Here is a 20,744-nt window from a genome sequence, read left to right on the forward strand (position 1 = left end):
GTCAAATCATTTACTAAAGCTTGTTGTACTAAACTTAGATAAAGAAGCAAAAGTTTCTAAAAAACAAGGCATAAATTGTATTTGTCTAGAAACAGTTCTTGGCCTTAAGTTGAAACCCCCAAAAAAGTACTAGGACACACAGTCTACAAAGCAGGCAGTCATGATCTGAGTAACTTCAGTTCTCAATGGAGTACTAAGGATACCAAAACAATGAACTAGAACACCTACTCTAATTAAATTAAGGCTTTATTTCTTTAATAAAAGAAAAATTAGTAGCTTTAACAACCACACAAATAAAAAGTCAAGGTTCTGGTGATGTGCAAAGGAGGCACTGTAAGGATAAGTGCACCGTGAATAGGATGATTCTGTGGCAGGTAACACTGAGTGCAGAACTCAGGTGGTTTCCCACAGCCAGAATACGCAGGGGGAACTGAGCTGTTAGGAATCACTGCGTTCAGCGGTGTTACTTATGATCCTTTTCCCCTTTTTTTTTTTACCCCCCCTAAAAAAAAAAAAACAACCTCATAATGCCCCAAACAGTGTGACCTAAACAGGATAGCCTACAAGTGATTCTTCCCTTGCCGGTATCTCACATAAATTTTAACAAAAATCTCACCTTTTTGATGAAAATCACAAAAAAGCATTTCTAAACCACAGGAGTAAGAAAGTTAATTGAAAGGAGAGAGGGAGATAATCCAATCTTCATTTAGTATCTTAATCTGCAAAAAAAACCTGACAAAAACAAACTCAGAGCTGTTACAAGTTGAACACCACCAAATATCTTCTTGAAAACATACAAATAGCAAACAAATACAGAATGAAATTTTGTTTTATTTCAAGAACTATTTGCTGTAATCTTTTGGAAACAGATGCCATTTGCAACAAAGACTGTGTAAGCCCTATGCTCGATTCGTTCACATTATACCATCAGAGCTTTAACTTCAAGGAACTTGCTCCTGATTTACAGCAGAGGAAGACAGGGTTTTCTGTTTTAGAAATAGAATATTTAAAAAAAAAAACAAAACAAAACAACAACCAACAACCAAAAAAACCCCACTTCAACCAATTTAAATACCTCTTCAAAAGTTCAAGCAGTAAGGTGCCTATTCAGAATCATTCTAAAATGTCACAGTTCATTCTAAAAATTGCTTAGTTCTTGTGCAGACAGTTTTGATTACACTGATCTAGGTAATCTGCCGGACAGTTTGACAAAACCTTATTTGTTTCCCAAAATACATTCTCATTAGGTTTTGGAGGACTTGGGAATACCCAGGAATTATCTTCCAGAGAGCTCTTTCCGTAAGAATGGTGTTCCTGAAATGTTTTACCATCAACTGGAATGGGTCTCTCATCTGTCCATGCTTGTAGAATCACCCTTTCAGATGGGATTTCCACATCTCCCGGCAGAGGGGGTGGTGCAGCGCTGCAGTGTACTTTATCACTCTGTGAGAGTTTTTTATACACCACCCCAGACATCAGGTTCTGCTTTGTAATATCCTTCAACTCAAGACATTGTACTGGTGCAGAAGAGGCAGCTGAAAAAGATTTAAAAAGGTTTTTAAATTACATTGGATTATTTAGTGCATTTGTCATGTACTCTAAAATGTACAACAGTATAGCAGGTATGTTAAAGCCGGGTTTTCAACCTACAGATTTTCAAATCATCTTTTGATTTAGTAACTACTAATTAAATGTTACAAACTGAATATACTAACTTATTCAGTCAGAGTTTGCAAGATGAACCAGAGATCCTCAAATCACAATATCTAAATATACCCAACACCAACTCCCATTCCCCACTTCAACACCAGCAGACTGAGTAATTTTTTTGACAAGACTGGAATGAATGCTGAAACAGAGGACTTCCATGCGCTTGGAAAAATTTACCAGATTCAGAATATTGCTTACAAAGGAGGACACTTCTTCCTACTTTACTGGTTCTTTTAACAAGTCGTGTTCTCAGGCTGCCAAGAACCTAAATGCTCCCAGTCCATGAAACAGAAGGAGGAAATGCATGTTCACAGGTTCCGGGTACTCCAGTATTGTCTAACTTTTGAAAGTAAAGCCACAGACTGCAACGTTCAGTCATCTGAAATTTCAGTCAAGCTTTTAACTACATTAGAAAGGGAAGGATTTTGAAGTAGGACAGTGTTTACTTGAAATGAAAGAGCTGCAACAATACACATCTGTCTGTTCAGACAGATGAAAATGCTCAGGTCATGTAGTGCTACCTCAATGGAGTAGATAATTGATTCCTATAGTTGAAGGAACTCACAGATCATTTTCCAGAATAGTTGTGAATCTGGAATAGGAACTGTGATTTTTGTCTTTAGCTCTTGAAAGAACAAAAATAAGAGCCACTATCTTGGTCAAAATACTCAACTGCAACTTGTCACTAAAAATTAAAGGATGTTACCCAGCTTGCAAATGTCAGCCAAAGGCACTTGCCAACAGTAGAGACACTGTATCTGAAAGAGATGGTGATAAATTGGATTTAGCCTCTTCATCCTGGCAGGTCTAAAAGGCCATTCAAATTTCGGTAACCTTTAGAAGCTTAAGGAGAATGGAATCTAATGTAGCACATTTCAAGTACTACTACAGTTCATCAGTTGAAAAATGGTAGTCATCATTAATCATTTACAGACAAAGTAGGTTTTACTCTCTGGAATATTTACATTAATTTTTCAGATACCTTGGCTGTTTGAAGTGCCACAGCCATATTCAAAATTCTGTAGCATTATAGCATTACACTTTTCCATGAGTGGAATAGTTGGAAAAACTTCTGATTATTCCTTAGATTAGGACGAGTCAAAATTAAATATTTGCAGTGTTCAAATTAAAGAGTAGCCTCATAACTGGCAAAGAACAGAGATGAGAATCTTTGCCAAGGAAGCAAAACCATGGCAACAATGTTTTCCTACACTGCAAGTAGATTACAGAGTATACTGTAGCAGCCACCAACATACCAACTCAGGGCTGGTACCTTTGAGAAGTTCTGTGAAGGTCCCTCTAAGCTATCAATTTTTTGAGATACCTGAAACACTTTAACAGACACATTACTCAGCAGGGGAGAAACTTTAGTTTTTAATCTTAAATCTGCTCATGTTATACCTGCTATCAGGTACTCTGCAAGGCAAAAATAAAGGCTGAGCTTCACATGCTCTGTAGAAAAGGCCTTCAAAAACAGCAAAAATCCATCAGCAGAAACACATTTGTTGATGTTAGCTGTTATTTTTGTAGGGAGGCAATTAGAATTGGAATGTTAACATCATAAACACAGCAATGAACTGTGTTCTGCACGCTTTACACACCTTGAAAGATGATGATCAGTAATAATAAATAATATAAAGCTTCCCTCATCCCTAATATATATTCTAATAGCAGCAAGTGGTTTGTTTATGGTAAAATACCTAGCACTACAAAGATGTTTTAAGCAAATTCAACCCCTGCTCAGCACAAGCTGATATTTTTCTACAAATACCAGCACAGGTGTATCTACATTACATTTATGAGCAACACATACAAAAAAAAGTTTTCATTTCCACTAAAGTTGTCCACCTACTCTTACACACTTCGGAAAATGTTAATAATTTATCAGCCAAGTACCAGAGAATTATCATTAATCACTGTGGGCCACAGATTAGTCAGCCAGCCATTTACCTGCAGGTGAATCCTGTCTTTGGGTCATTGAGCCCAAAGCTGTTTAGAAATAAAAAAGGGACCCTGAAGACTGTCACAAAAGTAACCAAGTTCAGTTTCTCTGACCAGCATCTTCTGTATTCTGAACACAGTAAATACCAGCACTCAAGCAAGGGAAGAATACTGAGATAACCTAATGGACTGATAAGTCATGCCTCAACAAATAAGAACCTTCCTGTAAACCATTTGGCTCAAGAGAAACATTCACACAAAATAAAAAAAACATCTGATTAACTGCTCACAGAAGTTATTCTCCCCTAAACTGCTTACAAGGTAGCAGCAGAAATAAGACAGTTTTGTACTATCAGTCAGAAAAAGTCACCTTGCACAGCAGTTTGCTAGAAAGTGCAACTTTTCAGAATGTTAACAAAATATACAAAGATAATGGAATTTCAGTCTATTGAAGTCTAATATGCTACCAAATTAATACTATATCGGGAAAATGCTAAACTGGGAAAATAAGACAACAATTGAAATATATATATATATATATTTTTTTTTTAAGTAGTTGTGGTAAAAGGTCAAATACAAGTAAACTTAACACCTCAGCCTTGTGCACATAAGCAACACTTGACTGAGAAAAAAGCCACAAGGGGAACAGAATACAGTACTGAAGGAAAAACACATCAGCAACACCTTTATGTGTGAAGTTGACCAGTATAAGACAGAAGCAAAAGCAGAAAATGGCTAGGCTGGAACCATAATGTAGCCTAGCTTATCAACTTCAATTGATGAGATTCTGATAAGATATGATAGCTAGCTTCTTTTTAAAATGGTACAGCTTGGATCTACGATTTGTTTTTGTAAGGTCTGCTACTGCAAACACTGACTTGCCTTTCTTGGTCGCTGTTATGTTTGTTTTCAATTTTCGTAGAACCTCAGTTTGCACTTCAGTCACTAGCTGCAAATTAGACATTTCTCTCTTCAGTTCCCAATATGCTTGCTGCACACTTTCAAAACAAAAAAAAATTCAACATTAAATACTTGCCATCTCTGGAGCACCCCCATACTTACTAACATTTCCAAGGCTCATTGAACATTAACTGTTAATTGGTTTTGCCTGATATATATTACTTATTTTATTAGAGCACCAAAATTCAAAAGGAAACAAGCACTTCTGATGATTACCATAAAGTGAACAAACTTTGTATATTATACAAAGTTTAACCTTTATAAATACATACATTAAATGATATATACATAAATGATATATACATTACCTATTAAATGAACACTAAATTGCAAAAGTAGACTATTAATTCTGAATGGCTTTTGACAAATGACCTTACATACCATCATAATTGTGATCCTGGCCATGTTAGATATTCAATAAAAAAAATAGATATTGGGGCTTTTACACTATTCACTTCTGTATAATAATTTCAGACTCAATAACAGAGATAGAGAGTGCACACACACAGATCAAACTGAAATAATTCAGCAGTGTTTCTGATTCAAGTCACCTAATTTATATAATATACTGCTTTATCATAAAGGATAAAAATTAGAGATCAATTTCATTATCTGAATAGGAAACAATAGGAAATATTTAGCAACAGTAGCAGTGTTCCAATGCTGAAATTTAAAATAATTATCTATTAAGAAAGTGAAGATGAACAGAGATCCAGAAAATCCATCAATATACTTTAACAAAACTTCAGGTCTTTAACTGCAGAATCCTTTTGGCACTGAATGTTTAATAAAAAAAATCACATTTTAAAAAGCCTCAAAAATAAGACCAAACATCAGTTATATCAAAACTGTCCAATACTTAACTATATTTATACGTAAAACTGGTAAGTATAGAACATTACCATCTGGAAGGGATTTTGTAACATAAGTTCAGCTTCTTTAAAGGACCTTGCAAAGGGATGACCAAGAACCTCACCGCAAAGATTGATAATGAAGGACTTCTAGGTGTTGGATGTTTACCCTGTACTGCCTTCACACAGATAACATAAACCTTGAATATTATAATTTCTCTTCCCGTATGTGCTTGTGTGTTCACTCTACACTTTATGAGAAAGCAAAAACTTCTATCCACAAATACTCTTTGTTTTTTTGTTCTTGCTTTTCTTTTAATACAAAGCTAGATTTTGTAATACACAGCTGAATCTAATTAAGTTGATCTTTTCTTCCCTTCTTTTTCATTATTCTTATTACTAGAGTAAAAGCAAAAGAATGTATGAATTCTGCACCTCTCAGAAACACATTTCCAATATTTTGCCAACAGTCCCCAGCCTGAAAATAGTAAGAATATGATCACCTTAAAAAAATTAAAAGATATTATGTAAGATTTTAGAACCACTATAACTCAATGTACAGTAAACTAGGTTTGCAAACTCAAAATTTAAAGAAGTATTAGACGGTTGCTGACAAATGTGAAATAATCTCTTTCCACAATGTTAACAAACTGCAAATACCTTTTACCCTCACAAACATTGTGATTGCTTGCTACAACAAATGTTTCACATAGGAGTTTTTTTCAGGGTTTTCTCTTTTCTTTCTTCTTTACCCTGCAGATTTTCAGATGGACTTATTTTTTCCAAAAGCACTACATGCTCATTATGTATATCACATTACAATAAACACTATGTTGCACATATGTTAATTCTGACAGCTGCCACCTGAATGTGACTTCTTGAAATAAATTTTCTTTGTAGGAACAAAGAGAGAACCATTTTACCTTGAACTAGCACCTTTTTTCAGACATGTAAGACTATGAAGCTCCAGCAGAAACCACAAGAGAGAGTGCAAATGGCATAGTGTGTACAGTGTTATCATAATTTCACCAGAGAACATATGAAAGAAGTATCTACAGATACACTACAGTGTTCTTTCTCAGTGACTGATTTCCTCTCTCATCTCTTCAGTAGCCCAGTAAGCAAGATGATACTCTTCTAAACAGCCTGACATTAGGAGGGAATACTCTACCCTCTTGTGGAAAACTGGGGAAGTACATGAATAGGCATAACTGGGTATAAGAGATGGAGGGAGAATGTCATTTATTTGAGGCAGAATATCTTGAAACTTCCAGGCAGTCATGAATTGTTTGTCTGCATAAAGAGTTAAAGGGTATTATCATGTCCAGTTCTGGACTCCTCAGTTCCAGAAAGACAGGGAACTTCCAGAGAGTGCAAAGGAAGACCACAAAAATGATGTGAGGCTTGGAGCATATACCTTATTAGGAATGGCTGAGAGACATGGGACTGTTCAGACTGGTGGAGATTGAGGTGGCATCTTATCAATGCTTATAAATATCTAAAGAGCAGAAGACAAGAGGTTGGGACCAGCTCCTTCCAGCAGTACAAAGGCCCAGCAGCAGAACAAGGGCCAACGGGCACAAACTGGAACACAGGAAGTTCCATACAAACAAGGAAAAACTTCCTTACTGTGAGGTTGAGAGAGCATTGGAACAGGCTGCCCAGAGAGGATGTGGAGTCTCTTGCTGTGGAGATATTCAAAAACCACCTGTGTAACCTATTCTAGGAAACCTGTTTTAGCAGCAGGAGTTGGAGTCTCCAGAGGTCTCTTTCAATCCCTAAGATTCAGATTAGTGATTAGTAATATATGTACTTTCCAATATGGCGCACACACTGAACACAGGATAACAGAGGACACTATCAGAAGCACAAATTTTCCTTATTTAAATGCTGTAAAATAAGAACAGTGCTTTCTCTTACATTAGCAATTACCAGGCAAGCTGCCATTTCTTTTTGCTCACATAATGGCACCTCAGTTAAAAAAAATCCTTTAACGTGGCTCCTAATAGAAATATATATTCCAATACTAAGCAAGAAATTTGAAGCCACCACACAAGCAAACACAGAAACTTCCTCATACAAAGAATGAAGAAATTCTTGAAAAATGAAATGAGACTTGGAAAATAATCTACCAACTCGTCAACTGAACAAATTATTAAAAAATTGAGTTTTGAATCCGAGAGTTTCATTTTCTTGAAGAGAAATTTTCATTTCACAAGAGTCTGAAGATGTAAATATTTTCATCATTCTGGACTTCATAGACAACATTCACTCTTCACAGCAGTGAGGGGGAAAAAGACAATGGTTTTTCTAAATGAGTATTTGCCTGGACTTTAAATTAGATTATATTGTTTGAATTAACACATTTGAAGAGGCTGTAAGAATATCTACTCAATCATTTAACTGTCTCCCAGTAAACTAAGTATAAAACATGAAAGCCACTTGATTTTCATACCTCTGAACAGCTTGCCTTTGAAGAATGTCTCCATTTAATGGATTTTCATCTTGGTCCTGGTCCTGCATAACAGAATGAAGAAAGGAAAGAAAATTAACAGATGAGCTCAAATCTACTGGAAAATACTGCAATAAGCCTGCAAGTTAGCTAATATTAAACATCACAAGTAGTTTCCATTTGTGTTGGCTACAGCAATTTTCAAAATGAGCATAAAGAGTTTTACTAAGAATTTCCACTTAAAATGCCTAAACAATCTACTTATGTGACAGCATTCCTCATTCATGACTGCATGAATTCATTAATAAAACAGCATGGGTTACAACATGCTGATTCTATATGACTAGACAAAGTGCTTCAAATCAGCCACCACTATACTTCCAGTATTTACTGTTACAGCTGAGTCCTTGGAATTTGTGCTTCTTGGAAGAGAAATACTTGACGAAAAACTTTTGACTTCCAAAGAGTCTGCTGTCTAGGTATGAGGACAGTTATTAGTTTTCTTTCTCTGTGTTCATATAAAAAGACCTTTAAATCAGAGCAAACTCTTTCAGTGAAGATTCAGTGCCACACATTACTTTTATCATAAAACACAATTTATCCCTCAAGTCTGAGACTGCTTGAAACTGTAACACAAATTCATGGTCCTGGTCTCTAGGTGTCACTGACTGAGCAAGGGGGGCTGGACCAGATGATCTCCAGAGGTCCTGTCCAACCTTACCACTTCTTTGATCTGTGATACAAGCAGCCTCATGGAAGTTAACAGGAGTGCTTAACAAATCAAACATGCATCTTGCTTCATCAGTTATGCTTCTATTAGACCCTCACTCATACTCCTTTTTTTCACATTCCCTTTCTACCATTCCTTCTAGCCAAAGCTATAATGAATCTGGCACCAGTTACTGTGGTTTTATGACAGTCCATTAAAACTTCAAGAAACCTGTCAATATAATGTCCAACACATTGCATCAAATACAATGCAAAACCTGAACAAGAATATTTACATAGAAAAAATATAGGACGTATATCTACTTTGAAAAGAAAGCATCTGAAAATGTTAATGAATTTAATTAAAACATTAAAAAGAAAAAAGTAGCACCTCATTTTGAAAAAATTGTGACCTGTCATTACCATTATATTTCTGTATTTCCCGAGAATTTCTCCTCTCTCTGCTTCTAAAGACTTTCTTACTGCTCATTAGAGATTCAATTTGGTTGTTCAAAAACTCAGTTGCACTATATTACCCTACATTTGAAAACGTTTTCGGTTTCTATATTAAGTAGTTAAAAGGATCGAGTAGAAATGATATTAAAAGAGAGAGTTTTTTTCCTCCTGTTTATTCTCTAAAACAAAAGCTTCTGGCCTAAGCATTATTTCAGAGTTATGTCTAGTATTCCTCACAAATGCTATTTTATTCTGTTCATTCCAGGAACATTAATTCTCACACTGAAATCTACAACCTTCAATTATTTCTATAAAACTACCTGAGGACATTAAAAGTGCACAGAAATTTAAGTACAACTTCTGAACCTACAAGTTATTGAAAATATCTAAAATAATGCCAAATTTAGGTGAAAACAACCAACAGCAATGAAGATTAACAAAACACCTGGCGTACCTTCCAAGTAATGTGTTTTACCCCCACCTAGTGGAACAAACAGACTAAAACTGAGACAACTGATGTATGCACGTGTCTGTGTAAGCTGCTGATGGCAGCAGATCCTTAGAGACTTGTTCTGATGAGAATCCAATGCTCCAACTATACGTGCTTTGAAGGCAGCAAAGGAGAAGGACATTACTTGAAACTAGCTATGTCTACTCTCTGAATACCCAGAAGAAGTTGAGATGCATCTTACTAGTTTCATCAAAAAGGAATCTAATTTCCACACTCCAGGCTGCTCCATAATGCAAGGCAGAGTAGGCAGTGATGATTAGATTTGCTTCAGAAGTAAATTTCTGTAGTAATGTACATGTGCCCATGAGAAAAAGGAACATTTCCAAATTAAAACAAATCCTATTAGGAAGCAGGATAACGGCCACGCAAGGATTCTGCTTCTAAGTCTCATGTACCGTGAACATGACTCAAAAATACCATGTGAAACAAAATTTCATAATCATGATCACAGAGTCTAAATAAGCCAGCTTCTTGAAACAATCACCTTTAACTTCTTTAAATCTATTTTATAATTTCATTGTGACTGCAGAGACCTAGAGACTGCCATTATAAAACGTGAAGTATTAAGTATGCACCAGTTTTCGTGTCTTTTGAATTATTTTAGTTCTGTATTTTATTACTGTTAGGGTAACCCAGTGTTTCTTTTTTGAGATCCTAACCACATCTACATTATACAGTCATTTCCTCACAACAGCCACCTGCCTATAAAACAGGGAGAAGAGCATCAAAGAGGCACTGGCAAAATTCTGAAAACCTGTATTTCATTTCAAATCCTGATGGAAAATGTACTGGTTAAAAAAGTTTGCCATTTTCTCCAAACAATCCTTCTTCCACAACCATTCCCTCCTCTCCCTCTGTTTAGGTCCTTTTTACTGTTCATAAGACAAACAGGAGTGAACAAGAGAGGGAAAGAGCAGACACTGATACTTATCTTCAACTGTATTTGCCTTTTCTGTCTCAGATCTTCCTTTGATTTTCTTATGCAAACTATCAACTCCACCCCATTAATTCCTGCTTTATCATTATAATTCATCATCCTATCTTACACTTAACAAATCTTTGCCTCCATGTCTGAATGAGTTTTTAGGTATAAGACAAAGCAACTGAACAGTTTTACTGGTTCCCTCACTTTTCAGCTACTTGCACAGCCAGTTCCATTCTCTTCTACTACTTTAGATTTTCAAGTTCTTTCAATTCTTAATTTTCTTCAGGCACTATGACAGTCTCTTCTAGCCTCAGACGTTCAAATCCTATTGTGCCCTCTATTTTACCTGTTTCCTATGGACAACTCAAGGTAAGACCTCCAGCTACCAAATCCAGTTCTCACCTGTAACCTCATCCAAGGCAATCAGCTTACAGCATCAGCTTTGTCCCCTGTAACTGTGAAAGACTGGGCTCAATTACCCTTGAATATATGCCAGACCTAAAAGATTATTCAGCAAGCTGAGACTTCCCCATGCAGACAGAGCCTTAAATTATTTCATGTGCTAGGGATGAGATTCTTTGCATCTATTTATTTACCCTTTATTTTGCTTGAAAAGGGTATTCAAAGTAATGCTGTAATGAAATCAAAACTATTCATACAAAAAATACTTAAAAATGAAAGTACCTTCTGTTTATATTTCTGCAATTCCTTTCTGAGACTATTGCACTCTTGCTTGAGGTTCTCTAGATCCTGTTCCAGACTGTGCACTTTCAGGTCACTGTTCAGCTTCTCTATTTCCCAGCTGGTCTGAGTACAACAATTCAGACTTTTCATAACTGAAAAAAAACCACCAATTAGATTTTAGTCCCAGTTCAAGAACAACCATAAACATAAGGTTTCACCTCAACCACTCCATACCCTGTGTGACAGCCTAATCCTGGCAAATATAAAAATCAGTTAATAACAAATATACAAGGTATATACCAACTTACACACTTCTTCCAATGCTTTGAAAACATGAGCCTCTTTTCCTCCTGTTTATACTGTTGCACAATTTACCCATGCTTTTTTTTCCAAGTTTGCATCTCAAGAAATTCCGACCAGAAAAAACAAAAGATGCAATCAAAAGAAAAGGAAAGTTTAGAAGTTAGGTAAGTCTTTATTAGACAGAAATAAAATCAGGTAGTTACTATTAAGAAGCAACCTACCATGATCCTAGCATCTCACCAGTCTTAAGTGGCTAGTTAGAGAAGACAGAACAACAGAAAGAAAACCCCCAGTGTTCAACTGCATAAAAGCGTGCAATGGAAGTAGCACATCACATGCTTGTAAAGTAATGCAATTTAAGCACTGTAATATTGGCCAAAATAGCCTCAAGTCTTTACCTTGAGCTCCTTGTCTCTCGATGATTTAACATGCATGTCATCATTTACAAGACAACACAAACTTAAAGTACAGTATTTCACCTTCTTTACCTAACTACTATAGAGAATTAAAATTCTTAATGCCCTTAGTTTGTAATATAACCACTGAAAATAGCCAGCATATACCAAGACAGAGTAACTGAGTACCTTGCTGTGTTTCCACTTCAGTTTTTAGTTGTAAGAGCTCTACTTCTTTGGACTGCAACTGTTCATTCAAGTTTTTCATGGATTCTGCAGTTTCTTTCATCTATTTTCAGAAAATAAAACAGAGAAAGTTTTCTTCTATCACGTCTGACAATTCAACTTTTTTTTTCTAAATACCAAATAAATCCTGCTTTGATTTTTTTTCAGTCTAGCCCTGTATGAAAATAAAGATACTTAACAGTATTATTTCTCCAACACATAGCATCACCAAGTATACACTTGAAAGAGTGATAAAACAACTATCTCAGATATTCAGCAGATAAAAATTCATTCCAAGATAACATCCACAAACTATGTTGTATTCATCTGTGTTTAAATCCTTACTTAAGACATACCATTTTATCCAGTTTGCTTTTCAGATTATCTCTGTCAATGCAGGCCTCTCGGTAGGCTTGGTATGCCCTATTGACTTGTTCACGTCCAACTGAACTGCATTCCTCCTCCAGACGGGAGCCAAGCAGCTGCAAGTTTAAGATGAGATGAGAAATAAGAAGTTTTGATTATTATACATAGAGAAAAAAAAAATAAAAAATCAGTAATTGCATTTTTTTAAGATTAGAAATTACTGGAATAAATTGATTTTTATTTATTTCTTTTTCTAACGTGAAAGCACACCAAAAGCCATCTATGAATTCTGGTATCTTGAGCCATACATTGTGTCTGCTAGCTCACTGCTATGTACTGAAAACAATCCACAAGTCACGATTAGTGACAGACAATTCCTTAACCATATTTTTTCCAAGTTCAAGTCACACCTGCTTGTGTAGAAGGCTCTTGTTTTGACTATCACACTATCATTTTAATTGTTTCTCCTGCACATATGTTTTAAAAGTATTAAGGCATTTGAAAGCATTTAGTATAACTGCCACAGATGTTCATGACAGATTTATAAATATTTCCTTAAAAATTAAGAGTTTTAAAAGACAAATACAAAACCAAAGCAACCTTGAGTATCTCCTCCTCTAGGTCTTAATTTAAAGAAAGAATGAGAAACCAAATCATAAAAATAGCGCATCTCTGCCCCTCACTTTTGTATTGGCCCTCAAAGTATGTGTACTACTCATTTTGCCCGTTACATTTCTCTGCCCCCTGAAAAAGTATTCTATATGAATGCCTATATTTGGAAATATGTACCTTACCAAACTCTGAGTTTCTGTACACTTTGAAATTTGAAACTCAGGAAGGGTAACAACCCATTTGTTTCTTGGTAAAGGTAGTAATTGCCTTTTTTCTTACCTTCTCTTCTAAAATTCTCACTCTTTTCTTTAGAAAGGAATTCTCCTTCTCCGTCTCCTTTAGTCGCTTCTTGATATCTTCATATGCAGTGACAAGTGCAAAGTGGGAAGCAACAGACTCATCTCCACTGTAAGCTGAAACAGGAATCTCCCCATCTCTCTTATGACTGTTGTCTGCTTTTTCATGATTCAAAATACAGATGTCATCCTCCACCAACTCCTCCATGACACCTGTTTAAAAAGACAGATGTGAGTAAAATTTTCACAAAGAGAAATTCATCTCAAGTCTCACCTTAATCCTACAGAAAATCTTGAGACCCATTTTATATCTTAAAATAATTTCAGAAAAAAATCTTCCACTGTAACATGATACAAATATTTTGAGCATTCATCAGATTTACGAGCTCCTCATTTTCATAAAAATGTAACATCATCCAATAAACTTTGTTAACAAATACATGTACTTCAAAGCAATGTCTAACTAGAGTTTTTGCAAGCCAGTATTGAACTACAGTATAAGGTTACAGTTGTGGAAGTCAATTACGCTTCTTGGGAACAGGCACACCAAAAGGAAGGTATCAAATTTGATCTGTTCTAGAATGCAAATATTTATACACTTCCCAACTTTTACAATACAACTTTAATATATGAATTAAAGCATACTTAGTGGCATGATTTATCTCAACATGTGTGTAAAAAAACTGGCAGTCATTAGACCATCACTGGGCAAACTCACCTGGATGACAAATTACTAAATAATCATTACACTGAGCTTTCGTTACAACACAAACTATGCTATCTTAGACTCCAGACTTTAAGGCAGAAGTCCCAACAGCATTTCCCTTAATGTTACTCATTATCATAAACAAGTTCAAGGCCACTCAGTACACTCAATACTGATTTAGTTACGAAGACTCCTTGCCTTTACGTGCCATATTAGTGAACACTGTACAGTATTTGAGCACATTTCCCCCAACTCTTATGCAAATTAAGGATGTTATTAGTATCCAAAGTAACTTTGTTTGCTCTCCTGATGAGATAGCATGCTAACATAAATGATGGAATGAAAGAAATGAACATAACTAAACGAGCTGGCTTATTCTAAAAGAGCAAGTCTTCCAAGTAAGTCATAAACTCAGCATATACAAATATTTTATAAATCCAAGCGTGCCTTTAAACAGCACCCACCAGAAGAACTAGTTACACTGATCTTCACTTAAGAAATCTCATTTAGCTTACAGTTACTGAACTCTAGACTTCTGATACTCCTCTCTAAACCGGTGCTGGAAGCTATCTGCAGTACAGATAATCAACCCCCACAACATTCAAAGGGGTTTAAAACACATGCTTTTCTACGTCAGTGCATAAGTTTAACATTTCAGAAAGAGCTGGTACAGACATTTTTGACTGCTTTTAAGGCATGCTAAAAGAAAACAAAGCCTCCACCATACAGAAGTTTTCCTTTGAGACTGGGAAAGCCAATTTCTCCCATCCTCTTAAAGAAGAGATTGGACAACGTGTAAATTTTGGAAGCGAGAGAGGCAGCACACACTGCACATGCTTAAATGCATCAAGTCGAATATTCAGAAGGAGCAGTGCAATTTTTAGACCATTAACTTCAATTAATAAACAGAGGCTTTATCACAAAACATGCTTCTTTGGACTGGAAGCTCAACAGCTGCAGTCAAGAATAGAAACTCATCAGATATTCACACTGTATGTACTTCAACACAAATAATGAAAAATGAAAGTATCTATAATACCCACACTTCATATCTTACTGCTACAGTGACAAAAAAGTGCAGTTGTTCCAGCTTTACAAGGCATACAATGAAGTCAGCACTGCAGTCATGCCAGCAACATGGAGACACGGAAGAAGTTGCAGTAGAAATTTATAACAGCACTGCCAAACATATCTAAGTAAATTATGAAAACCTAATAATACAACAAACTCAGAAAAGTGAATTTCTGAAGAAAAGAAAAGAAAACCAAAAAAACCCACACAAAACAAATCCCAAAGTTATTTCTCCTGTGTCTGCTAAGCTCGTATTCAAAGGACAACAAGATACAAGCTCAAACAAGAATAAACTTGGCTATTAAACAGTAAGATGAGTAGTTCTGCAAAGGTCACTGTGAAACATTTCACACAACTTTGCTGTGCTGTCAGGGAAAGAAGAAAACTGGAGAAAAAGTTCTCTTAGTGTTTAATCAATGGAGAGAAATCCTTAAAAACAAAACTTAATACAAATGGGATTATATTGTAGGAAATACCTCGCCTTAGCCTTTCATTCTGTTGCTTAAATATAGGAATCAAAATTTGGTTTCCCTGCTATTATACTACATTATTTACAAAATATGAACTGCAGGAGAGTAACAGAAGAGTCTCTGACACACTACACGTAATTTGGTTATTCCACAAGTGAGGGCTCCCCAAATCTGGCAGGGCAGAGCAGCTCGCTGATTGGCAGCACAGACCTCTGCCTTTTATTCTGTTTGGTTTCTCCAGCCCGAAGCTACACATGTATGCACCGCTGCAAATGCCACACAGCTGTCACCCCAAAGCACCCGAGTGAATTTGGAGCTGTCTGGAATTCCAGTGCATGAGATAATCTGCACTGTGGTAAACAGTAAACACGGGAGATTTTTCACTAAAATATTTAAAGTAATATGCAATATCAAGCTATTAATGTTTATGATTAGAATTGATGTCCATCTCAGCCTACTTAAAGGAACTTTACAATCCCAATTACAGCTTTAGGATTTAACATGTTCAATATTTTGAGAATAAGAACCTTTTCCCATTTCTTACTAACAGTTGGCAGAAACGCAGCTCTTCTTTTTGTAGAGCTTTACAAATATTAGTCATCAACACCATGGGAGTAGTTAAATATAAAACATGTTTTACATATGAGGAACACCATTCAAATGAATTTCAGGATGCAAAGGCTCTAATGGCAAGCAGAGCACTGCACGGACTCTGTAGTTCAAAACCTCAACGTCATACTTGGAACTGGAGGAGAGACAGTAAAAGCAGGATTACGTGAAATTCTTCCTAGTTTCAAGTAGATTCCCATTTTATGCTTTGAAGAAGAAAAGAATGGTTTCCAAACTATCTCCAAGTGTCAAATGAAAGAAAATTAAAGATGGTATTTTCCTAATTTCTTTTCCTAGGCCACTGGGAGTCTGAACCATTCTACTCCGTTTACCTCTCAGACTTGAGGAGTTGGGCTTCACAATGGCATTAGCAACAGCCTCCAGACTTTGTACTGGTTTACCCTGCCTCATATAGAAGGGTGTGTTTGTGCACATAGGCATAAAAAATAAAACATTTAATTCAAGAGATATATTTGATCCACAGAAACCCTGAATGAGTGTGTTGCAGCCCCTAACTTAATTTCAGGAAGGTTAGTAATGTTTTTCCTTTTGAAAGAATTTCCAGCAAAAGAACTGCAGAATTCCTGCAGTTAGCACCAAAACTCCACACAGTATGTGATATGCTTAAACAAGCAAGACTTCCACTCCCCTGAGCATAGAATCATAGAACACTCTGAGTTGGAGGGGACCCGTGGGGATCATCAAGTCCAACTTCTGGCTCCACAAAGGATCACCCAAACTGATCAACATTCTGCAGGAAAATGGCACGTAAGGACAATGAAGTGTTTTAATCCTCTTCTGAAGTTTTGTTTGCAGAAGAAAACCCTATGAAACTACTTCCAAGGCTTCCTGAAACAGTAGTTGTCAAGAGTGGACATTCACGATCTAGTAACAGTCTACTAATGCTAATGTATCATAACAGGGAAGGAAGACAAAATACTGAAAGCTCAATAATGAAAATGAACAAGCATCAATTTGCTCTTGCAGAGTTTTAACTATGAAAATACATTAAGTATGGGTCAGAATAAAAACACCAAAAATAAAAAGACTAAGGACAATCACAGTAATAACACATTAAATAGGGCTAAAATAAATGGAAATATAAGTATGGTGTATTCACAGTACTAAGTAAGTGGATTAGCTTTCTCTCTGTAACAGAGGAGGAAATGAATGCAGTATAAATCACAGAATGGCTTGGGTCAGAAGTGACCTTAAATCTCACTCGGCTCCAACTCCCTTCCACAGGCAGAGTTGCCAACCCATCAGATCAGGCATCCATTTCACATCTGAGAGCTCAAGTTCTCTGCAATTTCAGTCCCGAACAGTCTGCTCTACAGAAACAGTTTTTTTTGTTGTTGTTATTTTTTTGTTTTGTTTAAACAGACTCTTGCTCCAATTTTAAAACAAAACCTTTGCATACACACATCCCAGTAGCTGCTAGCTTTGGGCACTGCTTATCCTTCTGTATGGACAAAGTCCACAGCCCTCCCTGAGAATTCATGCTGACAAAGACTCAGCTCTGCAGTTTCAGCACACTCAATGCTCTTCACAACCACGTCAGCTAAGTGAGACCTTCCAATTACTTTCACTTTGCTGCCTTCAGGAAATGCAGTTATTGTCTGTACACTCTCAAACCAGATCACTGTAGTTCGCCTATCATGAAATCTGCCTGAGCTCGAGCATACACCCAGATTTCCTCAGGAACAACAAGAAATTTTTTCAAATCTCAAGCTTCCAGTCGTCTAATCTCACAAGATCAAGAGAAATAACAAAAAGCCTATTTTATAAAAACAGCACTCACTCCATAAATTTTACTTTCTCGTAGTCATAGAATCCTTAGAGTTGGAAGGGACCTCAGAAGGCCACCTACCCCAATTCCCCTGCAGTGGACAGGGACATGCACAGCTAGATCAGGTTGCCCAGGACCTGAACCAGCCTACCTTGAAAGTCTCCAGAGACAGGGCATCAACCTCATCACTGGGCAACTTCTTTCAGCGTCTCATCACTCTCACTGAAAAAAGATTTTTCCTTACATCTAACCCAAATCTACCTTTTTTGAGCTTGAAGCCACTTCCCCTGTTCCATCACCGCAGATCCTGCTAAAGAATCAGTCCCCTTCTTTCTTACAGCCCCTCTTTAGATACTGTGACCGTTCTCAGGTCAGCTCACAGCCTTCTCTTCTCCAGGCTGAACAGCCCCAGCTCTCTCAGCCTGCCCTCGAAGAGGCGGTGTTCTGTGGCCCTACTCTGGACACACTCCAACAGGGCCACACGTCCCCTGTACTGAAGACTCCACATCTGGATGCAATATAGTTTTTATCTGGCATTATCTTCACTGCTAATTTGCAAGTACTATGCACCCTCACCATAATGTATTCAGTTCACCTTTTCATGAACACCATCCCTCCCCGTTTTCCCTGTCAGCTATCAGAAAAGGAAAAGAAAATGGAGTTGTATTCTAATATTGTCCTCTGACATTTGAGGCCATTCCATCATATAATCCTGTCTATTAAACAATCAGATTAATCTTGAAATTCATCAGAAGCAACAGTGCCAGAGGAATACCAGAAAGGGCAATATGTGTTTTGGCTGTTGAACTTGCCTAGCATCAAACATAGTATATTCAAAGGTTACTGAGAGAATTGTATGTTCTCACACTAACATTATCTATTATTTTAATAGACATTTTTTGGTGTTCTCTCCTTCCCATTTAAAAATGTTTATAGAGAACAAACACACCCACATTTTAGTAAACTAAGAAGGTTGCCTTTTTCGGTTGTTGTTTGGTCGATTTGCTTTTGCTTTCCAAAAATGTCATCTTTTGTAAAACATGCGATAAGTACTAGCGCCCAATCATAAGTTTCCTCCTGCTCAATTGAACTGTCAGATAAATTCATACTCGGTAAGTTCACGCATTGAGAGATAAGATATTGTGAAAGCCTTGTGTAACTGCATTACCTCAAGCAGAAACACCCCACCTGTTGCAGCAATAAAAAGGAGAGTTCAACTGAATTGCACTGACATCCTTTGGTCATCCTGTAATTCGCTAACATTTTCAGGTTTACGTTTCATCACCTTGAACAACCATGATCATTTGAATACAGTTTGCTAACAGGAAGTTGTAAGTGGATGACTTTCAACATTCAAGTTACTTGTACTTCCTTTCCCAAACATCATTTTTTCCTCCATGAATGTGTTGTCAAATCTTATGATCATCTACCATTTTGCATAGTAAGAATGTCATGCAACTATTAATGGGCCTAGCACTGCCTTCGGATGATGGAAGCAGTTGTCCCACTCTGCTCTGTGCAGCCTCATCTGAAGCACTGGTTACTGGTTTGGTCATCACAATATACGAAAGATAAAACTATTGGATATCATCTCAGGAGCTAAATGCAGTACTAGTAGATTTGTTCTGATTTCTGTGAAAAAAAAAATCTGTGGCATACACATACCAATAACCAGTATTGCTAGCAGTAGTGGCACACCAATATCCAGGAAATTAAATGCTTCTCTTAGTCCACAGACACCTCTGTCTCCAGGGAGCAGCTGACCTCCAAAGCCCAGAGAAGACTACTATAACAATGTTCTGTCCTCACTCCATCTTTTCCAGAGTTGTCTTCCTGTATGCAGATGTCACTGCACACACAAAGTGTGAGACAGTACAGGAAACAAAAGTATTCTCCAAGAAATGCCAAAAACTCCACTCACTGGACAGCTTTCAGCCTGACCTGCTCACCACACCTACAGGCTGCTGGAATCACAGAACCATAGAATGGCTTGCGCTGGAAGGGACCTCAAGGACCTCAAAGATCCAAGCCCCTGCCCAGGGCTGCTGAGCTTCAGATCAAGCACTTGGTCATGGCCCCTTCAGGCCTGGCGTGGAAAAGTGACTTGTTTAAGGAGGTTAATTTCCCTGCTAGGTGAAGCATGAGGAATTTAAGCTGTAATTTCTCCACAGCTGACAGTGTTACGTGCTGCTACAGCAGTACTCATTTCTACTTCTTCCAGCTCAACACAACCCACAAAGCCTGCATTCCCATCTGCTCCTGAATTTTACCTGTTTCTGTTTTCACGTAACGCACCAGGAATTTTAGTTTGCCCCTTGTTCACGAACAAAGCCACAGAACGGCTGGGGTTGGAAGGGACCTTAAAGCCGATCCAGCCCCAACCCCCATCCCGAGTGCAGGGACGTCCCATCACACGAGGCTGCCCAGGGCCCCGCGCAACCCACCGTCACAACAACCCACCCGGCTTTACAGGCAGCTGTCTGACAAGCTTTAACGCCTACCCGAGGCCGACTCCCACCTCTCTGTGGCTCTGGGCAGCCTGGTCTGATGGCTGGCGACCCTGCACATAGCAGGGGGGTTGGAACTAGATGATCGGTGTTGTCCTTTTCAACCCAGGCCATTCTACGATTCTATGATTCCCCCCGAGGAGCCCTTCCTCTCCAGCACCAACCTCTCCGAGCCCCGCTCGGGCCAGCCAGGCGGT

The 20,744-nt window shown here is 37.4% G+C and overlaps 1 protein-coding gene across 1 annotated transcript; it reads right to left on the reverse strand.

Moving 5' to 3' along the window:
• Positions 1–509: 509 nt before the first annotated feature.
• On the reverse strand, positions 510–20,738 carry AZI2 (5-azacytidine induced 2). The gene is made up of 8 exons (XM_010712886.3): positions 20,712–20,738; positions 13,379–13,608; positions 12,478–12,603; positions 12,086–12,185; positions 11,199–11,350; positions 7,918–7,979; positions 4,534–4,649; positions 510–1,535 (listed from the first exon to the last, which is right to left on the reverse strand). Exons 2-8 carry the CDS (start codon positions 13,601–13,603, stop codon positions 1,150–1,152), a joined length of 1,167 nt encoding a protein of 388 aa, XP_010711188.1. The 5' UTR covers positions 13,604–13,608; positions 20,712–20,738; the 3' UTR covers positions 510–1,149.
• Between the last annotated feature and the right edge of the window lie 6 nt (positions 20,739–20,744).

The sequence above is a fragment of the Meleagris gallopavo genome, chromosome 6, assembly GCF_000146605.3.
Source record: "Meleagris gallopavo isolate NT-WF06-2002-E0010 breed Aviagen turkey brand Nicholas breeding stock chromosome 6, Turkey_5.1, whole genome shotgun sequence".
Taxonomy (NCBI): Eukaryota; Metazoa; Chordata; class Aves; order Galliformes; family Phasianidae; genus Meleagris; species Meleagris gallopavo.

What these genes read in the sequence shown, in the direction of transcription:
- AZI2 (XM_010712886.3), bottom strand. Translation starts at nt 13,603, where the DNA reads ATGGAGGAGTTGGTGGAGGATGACATCTGTATTTTGAATCATGAAAAA. An exon ending in TGAGAATTTTAGAAGAGAAG is followed by an intron (nt 12,604 to 13,378) that starts GTAAGAAAAAAG and finishes TTAAACTTGCAG; the next exon opens with CTGCTTGGCTCCCGTCTGGA. An exon ending in CAAAGGCAAGCTGTTCAGAG is followed by an intron (nt 4,650 to 7,917) that starts GTATGAAAATCA and finishes TTGTTTTGAAAG; the next exon opens with TGTGCAGCAAGCATATTGGG.